The following is a 21382-nucleotide window of genomic DNA, read 5'->3' as shown; positions in this document are numbered from 1 at the left end:
CATATTAGACAATATGCTACATTAGCAGAAGCATTCTCCTAGCAACATTTTGCTATGATTCAGCGTTTTGCTCAATCAGTCAAGTAGGGCTCCAATCAGTTGAAATAACTCGCTCATGAAGTGACTTACCGCCACCTGCTGGTAGTTTAGTGTATAAAAGTATGCCACCACACCCAACATTTCTAATGTATATATTTATAAATCAATAAATGTATTTAAAACATTAATCTCACTTTTAATTTTGCAGTGTAAATTATGTAATCTCACTGCTAACAGCCTTTTAGAATTTATTGATAAATTCATAAAATAATTTTCAAAGGTAATGCATACATTTCAAAAGTAAAAAAAAGGGCCTTTATAAAGGTAAATCAAATATGCAGATTTAAGATGTAAAAGCTAATAGAGCACTGATGAAAATATTGCTTCAGAATTTTCAGATATTTCTAGTGGTACTTTTATGAGGATATTTTGTGTGGAATAGTGTCTGCTGATATGAAAAGTTCACTGTATATCGTAGTAATAAATTTAATTTATGACAGCCATGAAATTGTGTTTACTTTTTACATTAAACATATTAAATATTACATGTATGCATGTAATATAATATCTATTTCCATTACAGGTTTCGGTCTTAAATTTCATATAAGGTGGTATTAAAAAGGTCTTAAAAAGTCTTAAATTTCACTTGTTCATATCTGCAGAAACCCTGTTTGAAAGAGAAATTGTCCTTTATTCTGTCTTTAGAAAATGGAAATTAAAGTTGTCCAAATTAAGTTTTTGACAATGCATATTACTAATTAAAAATTAAGTTTTGATATATTTATGGTAGGAAATTTACAAAAGATCTTCATGGAGCATGATCTACTTAATATCCAAGTGATTTTTGGCATAAAAGAAAAATCTATTATTTTAACCCATACAATGTATTTTTGGCTATTGCTACAAATATACCCCAGCGACTTAAGACTGGTTTTGTGATCCAGGGTCACATATAATGTTTATTTGCCTTGGGTGGACAAGACGTTTACTGGATGTTAAGTCCTATTTTGTACCCCGTTTGTGTGTGTATAAATATAATGTATATTAAAATTCAAATGAAACCTGATAGTTAAGTTAACATCTCCTTAAAAGCCTCTGAGATATAGTGTATAAGCGATTCCCTTTGTAATAGTACACTATAAACTTACTCTGATCTGGCGATAGCAGCCGTTCCCACCAGTCCCTCCTTTCGCCCCGTTACTTTCTCTAGTGTTTCTGGGAAGGCTCCCCCACCCCCCTCTCAGTCTAAAGCACACATCCTGCTTCTGAACCTGTGTGCCGCTGCAGCTCACCCAAACATCATGCCATCATGAAGGCCATCTGTTAGGCTGATTCACTACTTGGTCTCTGAAGTTTTCAAAGGAACACCGTAAACCTCCCCCAACCTGATGAACAGTCATTATTCCAAAACCCTTTTAGGATGTTCTTGTGCTTTTCAGAGAAACTAATTGGAGACAAAGGAAGCTAGCGGACTTCCACTCTAATGACAAAGAAGAGTGCTGCGGCCCAGACACGAGAGCCACCCAGCTTGGGGTCTGGCCCTGCCTCGGGCTCTTCGGAGGCCCATTACAGAGCTGAGACCCATGGGCAGGCTTGAGTGACACGGTCGGGCCGGTGTGTACGCTTCCTGACAGTGGTCCGTCGGTGGGAAAGTGGTAATTTGCTTTCGCTCAGGCTCCCCCGCCGACTGGGTCTCGTCGAGCAAAGGAGCAGACTTTAGTTGGCGTAATTAGGTGCAGGAACTGCTCTTAATAAGTCCCCCAGATGTTCCTTAAATGAGTGGTTGCCTTCAACCCTCCATTTTTAGATATTTGCCCCAACTTAGATGAAAGAGCTAAAGGTGTGAACTGAAATGCGTCTTACAAGTTCTCGCCTAACGTCCTCCATTTATTTTATTTGGAGTTGTAATTGATGATCAGCTGACTTTCTCAGACCACGTTTCTGAAACTGCCCGGTCCTGCAGATTTGCTTTTTTCAACATCAGGAAGATCAGGCCCTTTCTTTCAGAACATGCTTCACAACTCATTGTTCAAGCTCTTGTTCTGTCCAGGCTGGACTATTGCAATGCTCTTTTGGCAGGTCTTCCAGTCAGTTCTATCAAACCTTTACAATTAATCCCGAATGTGGCTGCAAGATTAATTTTTAACCGGGCGAAAGGGATGCATGTCATGCCTCTATTCATTAATTTGCACCTGCTACCAATAGCTGTTCATGTAAAATTCAAGGCATTAATGTTTGCCTACAAAACCACCACTGGCTCTGCGCCACTTTACCTAAATTCATTACTTCAGACTTATGTGCCCTCTAGAAACTTGCATTCTGCAGTTGATTGGTGCATTATTGTGCCATCCCAAAGAGACACAAACTCACTTTCATGGACTTTCGCATTAAATGTACCCTTCTGGTTGAATAACCTGCTCAACTCAATCCGAACAGCTGAGTCCATAGCCATCTTCAAGAATCGGCTAAAAACACATCTCTTCTGTCTTTATTTGACCCTCTAACTCTAGCACCTTATATTCTAATTATTTTATTTAAAAAAAATTCTCTATTAATTTACTTACTGCTTGTTTTCTTAAAAAAAAAAAAAAAAACTAACACTAGCTTCTCTGTTCTTGTTGTATTCTATTTATCTATTTTTAGGCCTCTAACACTAGCTTGCTTTTTCTTTTTTTATTCTATTTTCTTTTTATTTATTATATAATAATAAAAAAAAACTTGATACGTGTACTGCGTTAGGCTAAATGAGATATGTCATAGCACTTGCATGTTTTTGCTCTTTTGTTTTTGATTGCTTCCATTGTCGTTTTTGCTAAATTTCTAAATGTAAATGAAATGTAAGTGCTAGAAAGGATTGAATGATAGTTGAGGCAGGCCTGATGGACACCTGACATCCGGCCCTGTGCCAAACATCAAGAGCTCTGCAGACGCAGACTGTTTATATCAGGGCACTGAGGTTATGCGTATAATTTGCGTGCAGCTGTAGAGTACGTTTTGCCTGGCTAAGGTTAGGTATTACAAATATCTCAATCCTTCACATTCCTCCAGTCTCTTGCCCCGGACCCCTTGGTTTCTTTGGTTTGTGCACCTGCATGTCAAACGCAGTGTCTTGTGAAATCTCTTCTTTTTGAAGCAGAGGATAAGAGTTTTGTTTATAGGGATGCCCCTTTTTAGGTCATGAATGCCAAGTTGCAAGATCTCTAAAGTTTGTCTTTTGAAAAACACAAATTCTTCCACACTTTTCTGAAGCTCCTGTATCTTTAGCTTCTTTTTATGGTTGTAGTCACGCTTCCATTCTCCCACTCTTCGCTTCTAAAGAGCATGCGGCAGATGTTTATGGCCGTGGTAATGAGTGAAATAAAATGGAGTTTGTGAACATGGATCGCATTTAATATGAGGTGGCATGATCAAAAACCTTAGGAGGCAGCTGGGCTGAAGTAGCTGTAAATGTGCTGAAAATGATTCAGTAGGAAGCCAAATGGCAAGAAAAAAGTCCTTGTACCGTTGAACCTGATTGCGTTTTTCACACCACCAGAGTTCATCTGGGAGTGTGTCTTAAGTAAATTGGCTTTGTTTGCCAAGTCGTAAATGTATGTCGTTGAGCAGAGCTCTTAAAGTTTATTTGAATGTTCTGTTTCACCAGCAATGGTGTGTGTCGCTGTTTGCAAGAACTTGCGAGAAGAATTCTTGTTGCTGTCAGCTTTTAATTGATAGCTATTCAAGGCAATTAAAAAAAATATCTTGCAGAAAGAGATTAAGCAGTAAATGTTAAAAGTACTACTGTTCAGGGGAAACTTGAAGGGGGAAAAATTACTTTGTCAGAAAAGTCTTAGCATAACAGATTACAAGAGTAGTTGGCCAACATATGCCTAAATGTGCACCATTTCAATGGTACATGTTGCATTCTCAGCATTGCTGTGCGTGGCACAACAAAAGATACATTTTCTATAACAATTACTTGTGGGGGTGGGAGTGTCTCTGTACCTCACGATTCAATTCACATTGATTCTTTGGGTCGCAATTCGTTTCAAAATCGATTCACAATTTTAATCACGGTTTATCATTTTTTTTTTTTATATATATATAATTCTTTTTGTGCGCACTAGACATCAACGCACCAGTATTTTAATACAAAAACACACCAGTCTATAGTATGGGTAGTCCTGACTCAAGAAATCAGTGTTTCCTATAAACTATTACCTTCATAATAAATCAAAAAATGTATACACTTTCCCTTATGGATGTGTCCGAATCCAAATACCGTGTTCGGAAAGGAACTGATGTGTACTACTACTACCCCTAAAGAGAATAAACATGAGATGGAAGGAAAAAAATATATTTCAATGCTTTCTCTTGCAATTATATCATTGGGTAATTTGTACTCTATGGCATCAGGTAGCCGTTGTTAATATGTGGGGCATTGAAATCGTGTTTTGCTTTCATTTTCGAGATTTGCGATCACCATCGTCCTATCAGTCATCTCTCCTTAATCTGTTTGTGTGGTAAGTGAAATATTATGTACTTTAATGTAATAGGCATCTGCTAGCAAGCGGCTAACCATGTCCCTTTAGCAGCTCCGTAGAATGCGTTGTTCATTTTTCATGCCTTTCCAAATAAGGATTCACTACTTGGACACATCCTTACTTCCCATAATAACAAAAGATCAATAACTAATATATTTTTCCAAACACTTGTATTATTATTATTAGGGTTGCATCGATCCGATACTCTGGATCGGTATCGACGCCGATCCAAGCTTTTTGAATGGATCGGATATCGGTGATGCGTGACCGATCCAAATTCGATACCGTTACCAGAGTTTGATTGAATAAATAGCAAGAAATAATAGTCTACTGTAAAAACTATAATAGTTCATACAAGAACACAATTATTTTAAAACATTGCCTTAAAAATAAAATACATTTAGAATACGTTGCGCTGCTTACAAAACCACATGACGTGAGTGTGAGGCGAGTTCAGAGGAACTTTCACATGCAAAGTCTACCTCAGCGCGGTAAACATGTCCCTGATTTGGAAATATTTTACTCTTGATACAGCAGCTAGTAGCACTGCAAATTGTAATATTTGCAAAGCCAAAGTTTCAAGAGGTGGAAGTGGTGTTTCGAATTACAACACCACAAATTTAATCAAGCGTCTTCAGAAGCGTCACGCAAAAGAACACAAGGACTTCGCGATTGTTTAATACAGCAGTTAAATAAATAAGAAGTTATTATTAAATGACTTGCATTGTCTGACTATAACAATATTGCCTGATTTTGCTTTATTTCATCGTCAAAAGTAATCTGAAACAAGTCACAACTGAGCCGCTGTGTATCTCCATTCAAACACAGCGGTGTTTCGTTTATGAATGAACGTGCGTTTTTAAACGAATCTAGTGAAATGATTCAATTTCCCATTCAAACAGACAGTCACTTGCTTTATTCCTGAATGAACCATACATTTGAATGAATCAAATCAATGAAAAGATTCAGTAATTAAATCAGATCTGCTGGCAGATCTGTTCAGTTATTTATATCTGTAATATTTCTGTTGTCAAAATGTTATTTTTAAAACATTAATTATATGAATTTGATTGCACTCATGCATGTATCTCTTTTTTTCACCCTTTTTTATCCAACAATGTGCAAGCAGGTTTGGTATTTCTTTCTTTACCTAAAACAAATAAATCTTAATGACAAAGTGAATTGTATACATTCTTTAGTTTTGAAGGTAAAATACCCCCACTGATATCGGCCTGGTATCGGTATCGGTATCGGTATCGGCCGATACTCAGAATTTTTGGTATCGGATCGGTTTTGAAAAAATGGTATCGTTGCATCCCTAATTATTATTACTATTGTTATTGTTGTTATTATAATATTAAAGACACAATATGTAAGTTTTCACTGCTAGAGGGGGCATATTCAAAACAAACAAAGAAACAAAGGCTTAGTTTGTTGAACCCGTGATTAGGGATGTCCCGATCCGATATTGATATCGGAAATAGGTCCGATATCAGCCCAAAAAAACTCTATCGGATTATATCGGACTGCGTTAAAAATCTCCGATATAAGATGTCAGTTCCGCTCTAAACTCCGTTACAGCTATTCTATCCAGCAGCGTCCAGAGCCAGCGTGCAAAGCCCACGTGATCACAACACTGCTTGCTAGCGAAGTAGCAAAGAAAAAGAGCGATGTCGGCCGTGTGGCAGTATTTTTCATTAAAGTGGCTCAGTGCAACACTTGTCATGCACAAGTTTCCCGTGGTGGAACAGAACCAGGAAAGTTTAATAAGTCCAACCTCATTGCGCATTTGAAGCAGCATCACAAAACTCTGCACTGAGTCTCCGCGCGCAGCCGTCTTGCCAGTCAAGAGGTGTCGCTCTCCGAATGCGAGATTCTTATATATTAATGTTTCTTATATGAGGCTCTTTTTACAACTAGAAGGTTAATATTGTTTTTAACTTGCGACAAAACAACGAATTAGCCGTGCATTTATATGGAAATATGCTTTAGGAGCTATCCATCTTCACTCCCCTCAGTATTACGTCGCATTCGGAGATCGATACCTCTTGACTGGAGAGACGGCCGCGCGCGGAGACTCAAACAGTGAAAGTGAGTTGTTCAAAAACGTTCTTTTTAGTAAACTCTGTGAACACAAACAATGTTCTCAATGCTGGAGTTCATGTGTAGAGACCCAGACAATACTTCGAGCAAAGTTTCATGGTGTGTCGAGTCTTCTCAGTGTTGTAAAAATATGGATTTTGATGCGCTCAAAAACTTGCCCCTAGTTCTCCCATTCACCGGCCACTGACCACAAAAAGAAATCACTGTCAATCTCAAAAACGGCTTGTTTGTCGTAAGTATGCTTTTAGATATAAGTTTGTCTCGTTTACAGTAAAAACAAAAACAGCCCAGGTTGCATTTTGACAATAGTTATCCTTTAAAGAAACAATCCTCTGGCAACTTCAAGCAACCAACGCTGCCTGAAACCCTCGCAAAGCGTGACAATAATAACAATAATGATCAATTATTTTTGAGGAGCATAGGAGCAGACTCACTGCTCAGCATGCAGAAATGCTTATCTTCTTAAAAATAAAATCTCCACATCATGCTCGGACTGCAGAAAGTTGAGTTGGAGGAGTAGGAAGTGTAGTCATCCTTTTAGTTAAACATTTGTTTTCTGCCCTGTATTAGAGTTATATTTATTTTGTTTTCACTATTTTTTGTGGATAGCAAATGCAACGATCTCATTCTTTCAGGCAGTGTGTGTAAAATTGAAACTTTGGACACTCAACCTTTAGCAGTTGGTCAATTAACAATTTTTTTTTTTCTTATGTTCCTGCTCTCAGCTGTTCTTACCATTTGCTGACGGTAAAAAATAAATAACTGAAGTGACCTTTAATTAGTATTTTGCACTTTAAAAAATATATTTTTGTTTATTCAATTAAGATATTTTTCAGGGTCTTAATATTTATTCTTTAATTCTTTTTTTATATATTCTTATGTAAAAGGTTCACATTTGTGCAACCAATAGTTAATAAATTGGTCGTTTTTTTCCATACTTACTGTTGCTGACTTTTGTTCTCAGTTTGATCTAGCCGTTCATACATTCCACACAAAAAAATAGGTAAAAGTATTCATGATTTGTGCTGATTACTGTATCGGATTTGTATCGGTATCGGTTAGTACTGAAGGCTGCAATATCGGTATCGTATCGGAAGTTAAAAAGTTGTATCGGGACATCCCTACCCGTGATTAAATGTGGAATCATAGGAGTTGTTGTCTTCATACCCACTGCCAATGCAATCTGTCGGGACTCGGCAGAAATCATGTTCATGGATGAGCTAATATATTAAAGTTTTACTAACGTCACTGTAGTATAAAGCAGGGTGGGACAGAAAGCCATGGAAGCGAAACGTGGCCCTGGAGCGATTTGCTAATGAGATGATCACACACAGCTTTTATTATGCCACAGTCGACCGCTTCCGCTTCTGGTCATGCATATGTAGGAAAAAGCAGTGCTGTTTAATCATACTAGATGCATTTAAGTGTGTTGAAAGTTCCGTTATAATGCTACTCTGTGTGTTCATCACCTGCCAAATAAAATGCAAAACATATTAAAGTGTCGTCGGGATTTCCACGTTTTCTACAAAATAAAACTGGAAAGTAAAGGATGTATGACGTACTTGGCAGGTAATGCAATGACACGGCCCATTACACTAGTCAAAATTGCTTATTTCTCTGGGTTTAAACATTCTTCGAAACGTTTGGGATAATGTAAGTAAGTGCTTTTAACTAGAAAATCTATTTTTGAAGGTTGTGAATCGATGCGAATTGCTAGAATTAATATTCATCAATTACTTGCTAATGAACAATTCTGTATACTGCCAAGAGTTCATGTGCACTTCTTGGTAGGGATGCACCGAATGTTCGGCAACTGAAAATATTTTGTGAATAATTGAAAAGGCTGAATGAATTATACCAAAAAATAACGTGACACGATCAAATAGAGGCGTGCACTAATGCAGCAAACATGCCTGCAGTGTGGAAGCATTTAAAGGAACACTCCACTTTTTTTGGAAATAGGCTCATTCTCCATCTCCCCCGAGTTAATAAGTTGAGTTTTACCGTTTTGAAATCCATTCAGCCGTTCTCCTGTTCTGGTGATATCACTTTTAGCTTAGCTTAGCATAGATCATTGAATCCTATTAGACCAGTAGCATCACGTTCAAAAATGACCAACGAGTTTCCATATTTGTCCTATTTAAAACTTGACTCTTCTGTAGTTATATCGTGTACTAAGACCAGTCGAAATGCAAAGCTGCAAGTTTCTAGGCTGATAAGATTAGGAACTACACTTCCATTCCGGCGTAATAGTCAAGGAAGTTTGCTGCCGTAATATGGCTGAAGCAGGAGCAGTAATACCACGCAGCACATGTGCAAATGCTAAACTAGCTGGGAACTCATTTCTGATAATACTCTGCCTGCTTCGGCCATATTACGGCAGCAAACTTCCTTGACTATTACGCCGGAATGGAAGTGTAGTTCCTAATCTTATCAGCCTAGAAACTTGCAGCTTTGCATTTCGACTGGTCTTAGTACACGATATAACTACAGAAGAGTCAAGTTTTAAATACAACAAATATGGAAACTCGTTGGACATTTTTGAACGCGATGCTACTGGTCTAATAGGATTCAATGATCTATGCTAAGCTATGCTAAAACTGATATCGCCAGAACAGGAGAACGGCTGAATGGATTTCAAAACGGTAAAGATCAACTTATTAACTCAGGGGGAGTTGGAGAATGAGCCTATTTCCAAAAAAAGTGGAGTGTTCCTTTAAAACTGTCCGAGAAAGACGCCTAAATCATTACAAGCACCGACAGCACGAGACTGCATGTTGTTGCTGGTTACTGTATTATGACTGAAATCACCAAATGGCCTGAAACCATTAGTAAATAAACCTACAGAACGTTTTGTTGTCTAATACATGCACAAATTATGTGTATTCTGACAGCGCTGCACAAGCTCCTTAACCAGGGTTTAAAGTCCAAAGCGCAAGGAAAACCAGTGTTAATCAGTGGTAAATAAATAGTTTTTAAATTGTTGTTTTGTAATTTAATTAATTTTCTTTGAAAAGCAAAACAAAACTGTTAAAAGCAAATCTTGGCTATTTAATTTATGCAATGGTGACTGAATTTGCCAACATTGTCCAGTGTAAATACTAAAATTAAAAATAAAAGTATTTTTTGTCTGTGGAAACTTCTCACATTTTACCTGGAATAGGGCACAGTGCATCATTCACACCCTAGACACATTTTCCAGCTAGTGGTTGAATGCACAATAAAAGTTCAAAACCGAAGGAAAATAGATGTAGTTTTACTCAAGCTTAACAAAGATGTTTATGAAGGTCTAGTCTGTTTACATGGGAGAACAGCAAAAACCGCGAAGGCTCACAAGGAAATGATTTCTGTGGTCGTGATATTTGCGAAAGAGTGTGGTGTTCAGACACGGGCAGATAGACTGTTCCTCACCTGGGGCAGTATTTATCCTTGCAGCAGTCTGGCTCATGCACCTCCACGCTTTGATCAAAAGCAAAATGCTTCCTCCCCCGTTTGACTTCCTGTGGGATCCCCACTCCCCATTTCCCTGGGAAAAGAAAGAAAAAAAATCTGCAGTCTGCTGATTCCCCCATTCCCCCACCCAGCCTATTCCACATCCATGCATGAAGTAAAACGATATCCTTTTCCTAAGCCGTCATTATGCGTGGGGTTAGCTCACAGTATGACAATGCAGGAGTTCTTGTTACCGTCATTAGTGCCTTCGGTCGAGATGCACATGTAGGGCAGGTTACGGAGACGGACGAGACCACCCAGCCTGGAGATTAATCAGGAATCCCGGCATTCCCTGCTCCCCTGGACGGCTTCGCTGTCATTTGACCCAGCGGCTCTGTGACCCGTTTACCCGGCTCTAAATTGGACAATGTTCAGATAAGCTCAGGTCGGCCCTCTCGTGATGGCGAGTGTTTGAAATGCGCTCAAACAACAGCTTCATCACCGAATTGTCTCGCTCCAGAGACGAGGCTCTGCTCACTTTGGACGAGAGATCATCTTTTTCCATTACGATTGTGATGTAGAAGGGGTTCCTCACATGGCAGCATCCAGCCATGTTTTAATTTAGCCACTTAGCCAGAAATTACCATCACTCATCCAGCCGGGTTTGTGGAGGGTATAGGCCAGGCCTGGCGTGATTGTGCTTGCTTTCGCCACATGTTTTTATTTTCCAGCTATCGAAGGCACTTACTCAAAAGCCTTGATGTGGACGGATCTGTAGCTGCGCTCTCCATTACGCTCTGCTGTAATGCAGAAGGCATGGCTCTGTTTTTGGTACCTGTCTTGCTGCTGTTATCTTTATTTCTTGAAATAAACCTTGATCTGGTTAATCAGGATAGGCTCTTTGGAGGGCGATTGAGTTTTGCTCCTTTTGTTCCAAAACTTTTCTGTAGCAATTTAGTAACCAGTCCTAAATTTAGTAAAGTGAGGCTTTTCGTTGACATGATTAATTGTGTTTTTGTTCTATTTTGTTTGTTGTCGCTTCTCAATTTGGCCGATGGCGTAACTATCGCGCGTTTATGCTCATGTGCTTGGGATCCAGCAGATGTTTCTAGATCTTGAAGGCATTTTAATGTAAAGTGCAGGCAAGACAAAGAAAAGCAAACAATAGCTGTGGAGTAATTTTAAACCGTGTTTGCACGAGGCCTGGATGTGAATTGCGCACCGCTCAGGTGTTGTTTTCAATAACAGTGTAGTCATGGATACCAGAGTTGCATGAAAGCCTCTGAAGTTATTTTAAATATGTCCTCTTATGAACACTTGGTTGGAGGCTGTTTCTTTTATTTTTAGCTTGACGCACAAACTAACTCTTAATTGGCTATTTCATTTATTTATTCATTATGGGATAAAAGAGCTTGTATTATGAAAACATACTACAACAACTCCAAAACTAGACCCTAGGCCAAAAACACCATTTCTTGGAACTAAACTGCTAAAGGCCGAACCTGTATAACTCTTTGACATCAAGTGTATGAATACATCCACATGTGACTGTCCATGTGTTCAAGTCAATGATCAGATTCCTAGGCCATGTATTCACTAGTGAGCAAGTGAAGATGAAAAAATAAATTGTTTTAAAGTCATAATGTGCATAATGAGATGTTTCGCAACCTCTTTTTTCTCTATTTTGACCTACATCAGAATGTAACGGATTATATAAAAAAATGTGTCTGCATGATTGCATGATCATATTTTATATCCCTTAATCCAACCCCATACCTAAACTTAACAACTACCTTACTAACTATTAATAAGCAGTAAATAAGGAGTTAATTGAGGTAAAAGTCATAGTTAATAGTTAAGTAGTAGTGAGGATTGGTCTCCAAACTAAAGTGTGACCGAACAAAAAATTAAATTGGAGAATGTATGATATGACTCGATTGTAATCAACATTTTTGAATAGTTTAACTAAGCCAGAGCACCATTTTCTCTGCTTGATAAGCCACAAAAATGTTTAATTGTTGCATTTTGCTCAATAATCATGTTGGTAATGGTGATTATTAGAGGACTGCATGTGTTTATGCAACAATGCTGACCCATCTTTCTTTGACCCTTTCTCCTGTCCCAGGATCCTTTCCTGGCAGAACTCCTTCACAGTTACAAAGATCATATCGTTGGCTACCACGAGCATGACTCTTTGCTGGACCACAAGGAGGAAGAGGCACTGAGTGAGGAAGATCGCAAGGCAGCCTGGGCCGAATACGAGGCAGAAAAGAAGGTGTGTAGCCACACAAGTCCTTTACTATTATATGCAAGTAGTGATAAAAAATATTATCTAATACCTGCATATCATTCAAGTGTTTTAGTCTTACTTTTGTTGTAGTCTTATCTTTTACTGATAGCTGTTTAAGAATCTGTGAGGTTGATGATTATTTCTTTAGTGATGGACTGACAAATGTGACCCTGGACTACAAAACCAGTCATTAAGGTTCAATTTGAAATTGAGATTTATACATCATCTGAAAGCTGAATAAATAAGCTTTCCATTGATGGTTTTCATTGAGAATCCGAGGGTGCAAAAAATCTGAATACTGAGAAAATTGCCTTTTAAAGTTGTCCAAATGAAGTTCTTAGCCATGCATATTACTAATCAAAACGTTTTGATATATTTATGGTAGGAAATTTACAAAATATCTTCATGGAACATGATCTTTACTCAATATCCTGATGATTTTTGCCGTAAAAGAAAAATTGACAATTTTGACCCATATGTATTTCTTGATATTTCTAATATACCTATGCTACTTAAGTCTGGTTTTGTGGTCCAGGGTCACAAATAATCTTGTGTAGTGATGTTATCGTAAGAAATTAACCCACACACTTTAAGAAACTCCATGAGAGAGGTCTAACTGTATGCATATGTGCTTACATAAAATTCCTTGAAAGCTTCAAAGAATGGCTCCTTGTAAAACATAAAGCTGTATTTAGACCTACATAAAACCAGTGGGAGCTTTGTTGCTTGAAAAGGGTTCTTTAGGTGGTAATGGACCCACTGAAGCACACCTCTTCTGAAGTGTCTAGTTGTTCACAGGGTCCAATCATCCCGTTACATAAACGCAGTGAAACCTCCATGTCTGTGGGTGCAGATGATGGCAGAGGACTGTGTCCTTTTATATTCAATCCTGGAATCCTTTGTAGTCCTCAAACAATCTGAGTCATTGTCTTCAGATTAAAGACTCTTCAACCTCAGGTCAGCAGCTCATTAGTGGAGTATTTTTGGGAGAGAAGTGACTTGTTGTCATGTGGGACTCTGACTCTGTAGTTGAATTATATTAGAAGTACTTTCTCATTATTCGGATTCACTAAATATTCCTTATTTCATAACAATGTCTACGGTTCTGCTTTCAGACCAGTTAACTTCTTTCAGTCAACTTTTGCTGAAAAAAGTGAGGAGCGGTGTAATCAAAAACAATCTGACGTACAGTCAAACCAAAAATTATTCGGACGCCAGATATCATTTTTGATATATATATATTTTTTAAGAGTGGGTGCAGGACACTAGTTCATTTATGTAAGTGAGGATGGCAAAATAAAGTAAACTGTGACGCATTATACCCAAAAATTGGTCATGCAGTGGACTACCAGTAAAATGTATAAAAATTTGCAACCAAAAAATTTTTCAGACTGTGTTTTGCTGAAGTGTTTTTCTCACCACAGACTGAACAAAATTAAGCATTGCTTGGTAATTGGTCAACAAAGTATTGATATTTGTGACCCTGGACCACAAAACCAGTCATAAGGTTAAATTTTACAAAACTGAGATGCATACACCATACGAAAGCTCAATAAATAAGCTTTCTGTTGATATGTGGTTTGTTAGGATAGGACAATATTTGGCCGAGATACATCTATTTGAAAATCTGGAATCTGAGGATGCAAAAAAATCTAAATACTGAGAAAATCACCTTTAAAGTTGTCCAAATTAAGTTCTTAACAATGCATATTACTAATTAAAAATTACATTTTGATATATTTATAGTAGGAATTTTACATAAAATCTTCATGAAACATGATCTTTACTGAATATCCTGATGATTTATGGCATAAAAGAAAAATCTATAATTTTGACCCATACAATGTATTTTTGGCTATTGCTACAAATATACCCCAGCGACTTAAGGCTGGTTTTGTGGTCCAGGGTCACATTTAGACATTGTAAATATGTGACCCTGGACCACAAAACCAGTCATAAGGGTCAACTTTTGGAAATTTAGATTCAGAAATCCACCTGAAAGCTGAATAAATAAGCTTTCCATTGATGTATGGTTTGTTAGGATAGGACAATACTTTGCCCACTATTTGAAAATCTGCAATCTAAAATCTGAAAATCTAAATATTGAAAAAAATCACCTTTAAAGTTGTCCAAATGAAGAACAATGCATATTACAAATCAAAAAATAAGTTTTGATAAATTTACAGGAGATGTACAAAATATCTTGATGGAACATGATCTTTACTTAATATCCTAATGATTTTTGGCGTAAAAGAAAATTTGATCATTTCGACCCCTGCAATATGTATTGTTGGCTATTGCTACAAATATACCCGTGCTACTAAGGTTTTGTGGTCCAGAATCACATGTTGTCATACTTACAGTTGTCTGAATTTTTGAAATCCATTACATACCTTTATATCAAAGTTATCTGACATTATCAAGATGAATTTGTTCTGACAGTTTAACTCTGATTTTCTAAACTATAGTGAATAAACTGATAATGTGAGAAATGTTGAATAAATTTTGATTTGACTGTAGCCCTTTCCTTGAGTACTTCATCAGTAAAATTGACCAAAGTTACAAGTGTTTGCAAAGTATTGCAAGTATTACACCACATGAAACATGGAAAATATCACAGTAACTTTAGTTCCCAATACAGGAGCTGTATTTGTAGGCAGGAGTTCTACCTGCTGTTATACTGAGCATGGAGACATGCGTTTTGATTTGTGTGCGTATGCGTAATTCATACCATATTGACACGGTTTCTGCACTACATGTAATCCGTCTCCTAAATTTCATGTTATTTTTTGGCAAGATGTTTTAAATATTATGCTTAAATCAAAGTAATTTCATCAGGCCGTAGCTATTCTATGCAACGAAAAGAACTCATCTGCTTTTGATCATCTGGCTACAGTCATTTGTGTACGTTAAGACTGAAGAGCTTTGTCTAATTTGGTTGCTTAAAATCATTACCTATGTCAAAGCCATTAAAGTGGATTTTAAGCAGTGACTTGCAGTGATTAGAGAGTCCTATCGAGTTCTTCTCAAAGCAGCAGCCATACGGCGAGCGTCACATTTTGAAGCCAGAGTCCGTTTAGATCGTCCCACGGCTGCGGTCTGCGGCGCAGCTGTGATCCACGCCGGCGTCTCTGCCGCACACCTGCTCGTGCCAGGTCTGAACACCGGACACTCAGCTGTGGAGTGTGTTTACGAGCTGCGTGCACCAAAGACCCAATTAGAGGGTGGGATTGGCCGCATCTGCCTCGGTAGCTCATTTACACACAAACACAGCCATCCTGCTGACCTTCAGCGGGGGAACGTTCTGTTTAGAGCCGTAAGACAAACACAGCTTGGGCAGGACCCTAACAGAGGTTCACATGGGTGCACGTCAGGATTTTTTGGATCCTCCAGCGATCTGTTGGCTGGGAATCATCGCTCGCCGCGCGCCTTTGCCAGATCGCAGACGAATCACGTCAAAGTCGCAAATCGAGTGGAAAATGAAGTCCGAGAAGCAATGCTTTGATTAGCCCGCAGCGAGTGCTAGTGCGATGGAAGGCTGACTCATCTGTCAGGCCCAACCTGATTTGAAGATTATTTATAATTGGGATCTTTCTGCGTGACCTCATCTCATAAAATGACGTTTCTCCGTTTCTTTTCGACTCTTCTGTTGTGTCAGGGTCTGTCCATGCGTTTCAACCAGCCGTCCTATTCTCAGATGGGCGTGGGAGCGGGACCAAACTCCTACTTCCCCTTCAACGTGGCTGCTTTGGCCTCCATGAGCAACCAGCAGTTGGAGGTAGGTAATGAGCTCCACATGCTCTTTTCACATTCCTTCGGCCGGCAGCTAATTGTGACATGCGTTCTCGGGCAGCTGCTATTTACGAATGCTAGCTATCTCAAATTCAGAGGTTTGTTTCATCTTTCTGTGTTTACTCTCACACTTCATTCTCTCCCTCCGTCTTCAAGGAGTTGATTAACCAGGGCCGGCAGAAAGTGATGGAAGCCACTAATGCTCTGAAGTCAGTGCCCAGGGAACCACTGGAGGACATCATCGCGCAAGTGGTGAGTGACAGGAGAAAGGGCGGTTTCCTACATCGGAAGGCCCTGATGTGCTCATGGCACACTTCTTTTTGTTCTACGCTTGGGGATAAAAAGGCGTTTGAAACGCCTGATTAGCAGTTTAATGTTACTGAACACCCTGACGCCACCTACATTTAGAATTAATATATATAATAGGGGTGGGAGTAAAAATACATTCACTAGGGATGCACCGAAATGAAAATTCTTGGCCGAAACCGAAAACCGAAAAAATGGAATCCAAGGCCGAAAACCGAAACACCGAAAGAATTATGCCAATTATTAGTACCATTGCATTTATGGCTATGACTGTGTACTAATTTTACTAAAATCAAGGCATTGCAATTGCATAAATTTAATATTAAAGTTTCAAAGAATAAATCAGTTATATTAATTTAAACGATTATTATCAATCAAGTATTATATTACTTAAATAACATACATATATTTTACTGCCTTTGTTGAAATTGTTTAAATTTTTATAACACATTATCTTGTGGATCCATCAGTTCACATTTACAACTCTACGTGTTTCTCTTCCAGCAGGAGGCGCTGTCAGAATGGTAAACAAAGCAGCGCAGCAAATGACTTTGAAACCTGCAGCGCTCATATTTATTCAATGGATAGCCTTTGGAAGTTTCATCAAATTAAGAGCTTTAAGTCTTTTTCAAAAAACAACACTTACACAATAGTAGGGGACTAAATTAATATCAGCATATGAAGTATAATCGTCTCTCATTGTCTCTGAGAGAATGCATGTCAGATGCTGAAAGCACTGTCAGTTTTTACTTTCACTTTCACATATTGCGCAGTTTTCACGTTGCTTGTGTGATATCCATTGGCTCACCTCCACGGTTTAAAACATATACAATATTTATAAAAAAACAGTATATAGAAAAGACATCTTTAAAATATTGTGTTGTAACACCAACCTAAAGCCATTGTTTTTCACTCACTGAAGGCCACATCTGTCTGCACAATGCGCCGATCTCTGCTCTCATCACTGGCTGCACGCACGACTGCAGACACACCCCCTCTTGAAATTTCAGCATTACAAGTTTTGCAAATCGCTATCCGTGGGTCTTTCTCAGATATACTGAAATACGTCCTCACCGCAGAAGTTTTGCTTCAGACAAGCACGTGCAGGCTGCGGTTTCTGTTTGCGTCAACATACTGTTTCGGCCGTGTTGTTTCGGTGATAAAAGTCTTTCGACCGAAAACCGAAAATGTACTTTTGGGCTATTTTCGGCCGAAAATTTCCGGTGGCCGAATATTCGGTGCATCCCTAACATTCACCTATCGCAATTCCTTTTTGAAACGATTTAAAAATCAACTGGTTTGCCTCAGAATTGATTTATATTTAATGAATTTACTTTTCATAAGAGGTGGTGGGAAGAAGTTACTTTTATTCCAACAGAGGGTGAAATGTATAAATGTGTTGCGCTTTAAGCAGCACCGTGCAGACGATCGGCGAATTTCATCAAAGTACTGCCAGAGCAATTTGAAAGCATGCAGAGCCATCTGCTCTCTCAGGGCTCCAGACGTTTTGCGACCATTTTTTTTCTGCCTGTGGGACTAATTTTTGTGAACTCATAAGTGCTGCCATTTCTGTTGCATATAAGAAACATCTAACGAAAGCGAAACTAAACCACACTATGTTTTAGATCACATCGCAGAACGTTTATCAGCCCGGACGGCAAAGCACACAAACTTGTCCGAGATCAAAACTGCTTTACTCAGGAGCCAAGTTGATTTTGTGACACTGTTACTACACAGTGCTGCGAGATCCAGGAAGAAGTGTTTGAATTCTGCTCAGAAGTCTCTGTTATAGACAGTGCTGACTTGCGTCAGAAAACCAGAAGTATTAATGCTAACTATAACCATGGTGCTAGAAATAATACATTATTCATTTCAGGGTTTGTACAACCTTTGAGAGAGAAATTCAAGCACCTTTTTAATGACTTTCCAGCATTTAACATAACTATTTCCAGCACTTTAAAGCTCTAAAATGACCAAATTTGAATGTTATTTTTAATAGGATGACCAAAATATACTTTGCGGTAAACAAAGTCAAATTAGTTTTGCTGGGAAAACATGACTAAACATGACTTCAAATGGTTTGCAAAGTAACATGGCATTTTTATTTCAGAAAGTATTTTTTCTACTCATTTTGTTGAACATTTGAATCGGCAGACTAGCGTATCGTCCCAGCCATAATAGCAATATCGAATCACAATACTTGTAGAATCGAAATTGTTCGATCAAAAAAATTGCAATAAATACCGTATCGGCACCCAAGTATCGTGATAGTATTGAATCGGGATGTAGGGGTATCGTCCCATCCCTAATATATAAATAACATAAATATAAATAACAAATTAAACACAAGAAATTGACAGCGGTGAGAAAACAGCAGTTAAGAAAGCATCTGATGATAGCAATTTGGATATGTTTACTCCAGCTTTGCAGTTTGCCACTTCAGGCATGTCATGTAATGTTTATTTGCAAGGGCTATTCTACAGAATCGGTCCAAAGTCAGAGTTGGAAACGTCTTGGGGAAAAAAAATTCCAAAAAACCTGTATGCATGCAAATTGTACATTATCCTAGGTACACATTTCTAGTAATCGCACAGTTAATTCTCATATTTTATTTTCAGAAAGTTTTGGAATATGTGTCCTCTCCCCAAATTTGTCACTACTGAAACACATTAATAATAGTTTAATTAGAAGGGTTATATTGAATTAATCTTGATTGCATCTAGATTGTAAATATATTTAGCTTTTTTATTTTAAAAAAATGAGTGATAAATCAATAACAATTAACAATATTTCAAGTGTAATTTATGAGATTTTGTTCTATTTTGAATCCAGTTTTTCTTTGTAAAAGGCAAAAAGTTGATCATACTGATTTCAAAGTTAAGGATTCATGAACCAAAAATCATAATCTTAGTTGATAATTCAGTATACTTTATTTTTGGCAAAACATTGTATGTTTGCAAATTGTATAACATCCTAGGTACACATTTCTAGCAACTGTGCAGGTAATACTCGTATTGTAATAATCATATTGTATGTTTTTCTTTTTTTCTTTTTTACATAAAGTTTCATAATCTTCAAAGAAAAACTTTTTAACTTCACTTTTTTTTAAAGAAACAAAAATATACTCCTAAAAGCAACAGTGGAATAAAATACAAAAATTATTTCAATATCATTTTCATAAGTTGAAATTTAGGGGTTATGGTTCTGGACAATTGAAAGATCCCAATAAATGATGATTTAAAATATATTAAGCTTACTAATATTGTAAATATTGTTGTGGGTTTCAATAGATAATAGAAGGACCTTATTAAACATCTAAGATTTGAATACTTAAATGATTTTTAAATGTTTTTTGTTTGTGAAACAGCAGTTGCACCGATTCTGTAGAATGCTCCATATAGAACTTTATAGCATAGATTGCTTCAAATCTTTCAAATTCAGATTGTCATGTATTTGCAATGTACCAAAGTGAGAAGGCGTTTATCACCTGGGCTATATAGACTTGACAACCACTTACAGTACCCTGGTGTCATGGAGCAAGCTTTTAGGGGCAAAGCCTATGCTTACGGGGCTGTCATTTTTTTGCTGTGTCATTATTGAGCTTGAGACTACGCTCTGAACAACTGCTGGATGTGTTTGCATGTGTGTGATGAGTGTGTAAGTGTTTGTTTGTTGAGGTCTACAGGATGTAACAGGTGTGTTGTTTTTGGCAGTGGAAGGAGAATCCCAGTTTACCCGAGAACCAGGTTCAGTCCATGGCTCTTGGGAGGCAGGCCGGCTACGAACTGGAGATCAAACACAGGGAGGCTGTTTACCGTGATGTCCTCGGCAAGCAACAAACGGTATGTTTGCTCATCTCTCACTGTTTCTCTAACATCTTATTTTTCACATGCGTTTAAGTGACTTTAACATTTTAAACTAAATAGAATGAAAGGGATTTTACATTTGGGACCCTGTTGCACCTCTTATCCAGCATATTTTACATTGTACAGTGGCAACATATTTTCTCCATTTGTCAAAAAGAGACAACCCTGGAACCCTGGACCACAAAACCAGTCGTAAGTAGCACAGGTATATGTAGCAATAGCCAAACATTGACATAGATCAAAATTATAGATTTTTCTTTTATGCCAAAAATCATTAAGATATTAAGTAAAAATCATGGTCCATGAAGATATTTTGTGAATTTCCTACTGTAAATGTGTCAATGCTTATTTTGTCATAGTAATCTGCATTTATAAGATTTTTATTTGGACGACTTTAAAGGCAATTTTCTCAATATTTAGAGTGTATTATTTTTTTAAGAAATAGTTGTATCTCTGACAAATGTCATATCAATGAAAAGCTTATTTATTCAGCTTTCAGTATAAATTTTAATAAAAAAAAAAAAAAAACCTTATAACTGGTTTTGTGGTCCATTGTCACATATGATGTGTGAATTAATTTAGGGTCCTTGAAAAGTCCTGAAATTCAGTTTGATCCAATTTTAGGCCATAAGAAGTTAAATATATTACATTGAATAAACGTCTCAATCATCATTTGAAGATTTCTTCAATTTAGGAATGAAAAAATAGGAATTGTAAATAAGGTCTAATGTGATAAACTTGAAAAAGCTATGCTAATTAAATAAATGTGAAGGTTGCATGTTTCAATGTAAAAATGCAGAACTGTTTCTCGCTCGACACTGCTGTAGAGCAGTCTGCTATCAGTAAAAACCATGCATTATTGCCAAACCATGGCTTATGATGTACTGCTGATGAATTATGGCATGTTTGCTTCATGGTGATTTCATTGAAACGTGTTGTAACACTGTGCATAAAAAAGTGCATATTTTAAAAATAATACAATAAGCTGCATCTGGCATTTAAAAATAGCACATTGAAAATCCCCAGCAAAA

General features: G+C 37.6%; 1 protein-coding gene across 2 annotated transcripts in view; it reads left to right on the top strand.

The window, feature by feature from the left end:
* Nucleotides 1-21382, top strand: part of atrx (ATRX chromatin remodeler) — an 84188-nt gene that overhangs the window by 61309 nt on the left and 1497 nt on the right. For both annotated transcript variants that reach the window (XM_073819995.1, XM_073819996.1), the window contains exons 31-34: nucleotides 12223-12372; nucleotides 16046-16165; nucleotides 16336-16431; nucleotides 20199-20327. In XM_073819995.1, coding sequence (XP_073676096.1) covers nucleotides 12223-12372; nucleotides 16046-16165; nucleotides 16336-16431; nucleotides 20199-20327 — 495 coding nt within the window. The remainder of the gene's footprint in view (nucleotides 1-12222; nucleotides 12373-16045; nucleotides 16166-16335; nucleotides 16432-20198; nucleotides 20328-21382) is intronic.

This window comes from Garra rufa, chromosome 16 (genome assembly GCF_049309525.1).
Source record: "Garra rufa chromosome 16, GarRuf1.0, whole genome shotgun sequence".
In the NCBI taxonomy this organism is placed as follows: Eukaryota; Metazoa; Chordata; class Actinopteri; order Cypriniformes; family Cyprinidae; genus Garra; species Garra rufa.
The sequence above is the reverse complement of the archived record's forward strand: the minus strand, read 5'-3'. Positions and strand labels throughout refer to the sequence as shown.